The sequence below is a fragment of the Sinocyclocheilus grahami genome, unplaced genomic scaffold, assembly GCF_001515645.1.
Source record: "Sinocyclocheilus grahami isolate Dianchi unplaced genomic scaffold, SAMN03320097.WGS_v1.1 scaffold2715.1, whole genome shotgun sequence".
In the NCBI taxonomy this organism is placed as follows: Eukaryota; Metazoa; Chordata; class Actinopteri; order Cypriniformes; family Cyprinidae; genus Sinocyclocheilus; species Sinocyclocheilus grahami.
In genome coordinates this window covers 16,100-16,801 of record NW_015507893.1, presented here as the reverse complement: position 1 = coordinate 16,801, position 702 = coordinate 16,100, and the positions used below count along the sequence as shown (strand labels likewise).

At 47.4% G+C, this 702-nt stretch overlaps 1 protein-coding gene across 1 annotated transcript in view; it reads left to right on the top strand.

Moving 5' to 3' along the window:
* Positions 1-702, top strand: part of LOC107575549 (uncharacterized) — an 11,424-nt gene continuing 10,722 nt past the window's right edge. Inside the window, exon 1 of the mRNA XM_016261910.1 lies at positions 1-318. Coding sequence (XP_016117396.1) covers positions 234-318 — 85 coding nt within the window. The 5' untranslated portion in view covers positions 1-233. The remainder of the gene's footprint in view (positions 319-702) is intronic.

Here is a 702-nt window from a genome sequence, read left to right as displayed (position 1 = left end):
AAGTCTTCCTCTCAGGCTTGCGGTACAGGATGGGTGTTAACACAACACTATTCAAGCAGTCGGAAGCTGCGAGCTGTTTATGTTTTGCACTAAGGATTGCTCTTTCTATGAAATAAGCATGCACAGTTAGTGAAACCCGGTCGTTATTAAAGGTATTAGTTACAGGTGTTTCTAGAGCTTCTCTGTTATGTGGTTGTGTGCGCGGCGCAGCTCGAGAGAGACGGAGCAGGATCATGTTTATTAACGCAGATCTGACGGGACTCTACAGCGAAGCGAGGGACATTGTTTTGCTCTTGGTCTTCCTGGAGATGTTGAACGGTGAGTGGGACATTTAACTCTTCAATGCCTTTGGTTTCTCTTTCTGGTGTTGCGCATGCGCTCTGACAGGATCCGCATTAAAGCAGAGCCATGCAAAGCACGAGACGCAATCATCTGAACATCGTGAGAGTAGTGTTGCTTTCGTCTTTCGTGTATTATCCCGCTCTGTGTGAGTGTGTGTGTGTGTGTGCTCCGCTCAGTCGCTCGCGGCCCATGTGACTGCTCCACTCATATAGCGTTCATGCTCATCTGAACAGCAAAGTCCTCTCAGAAATCATGAAGCATGTATGCAGTACAGTATTGTTTCTGTCTGCAGTAGCCCTGCTGTGTTGTAACACAGTGTGGTATATGAGCAACTCTGGTAACGCTGCCCTCTCATTCATT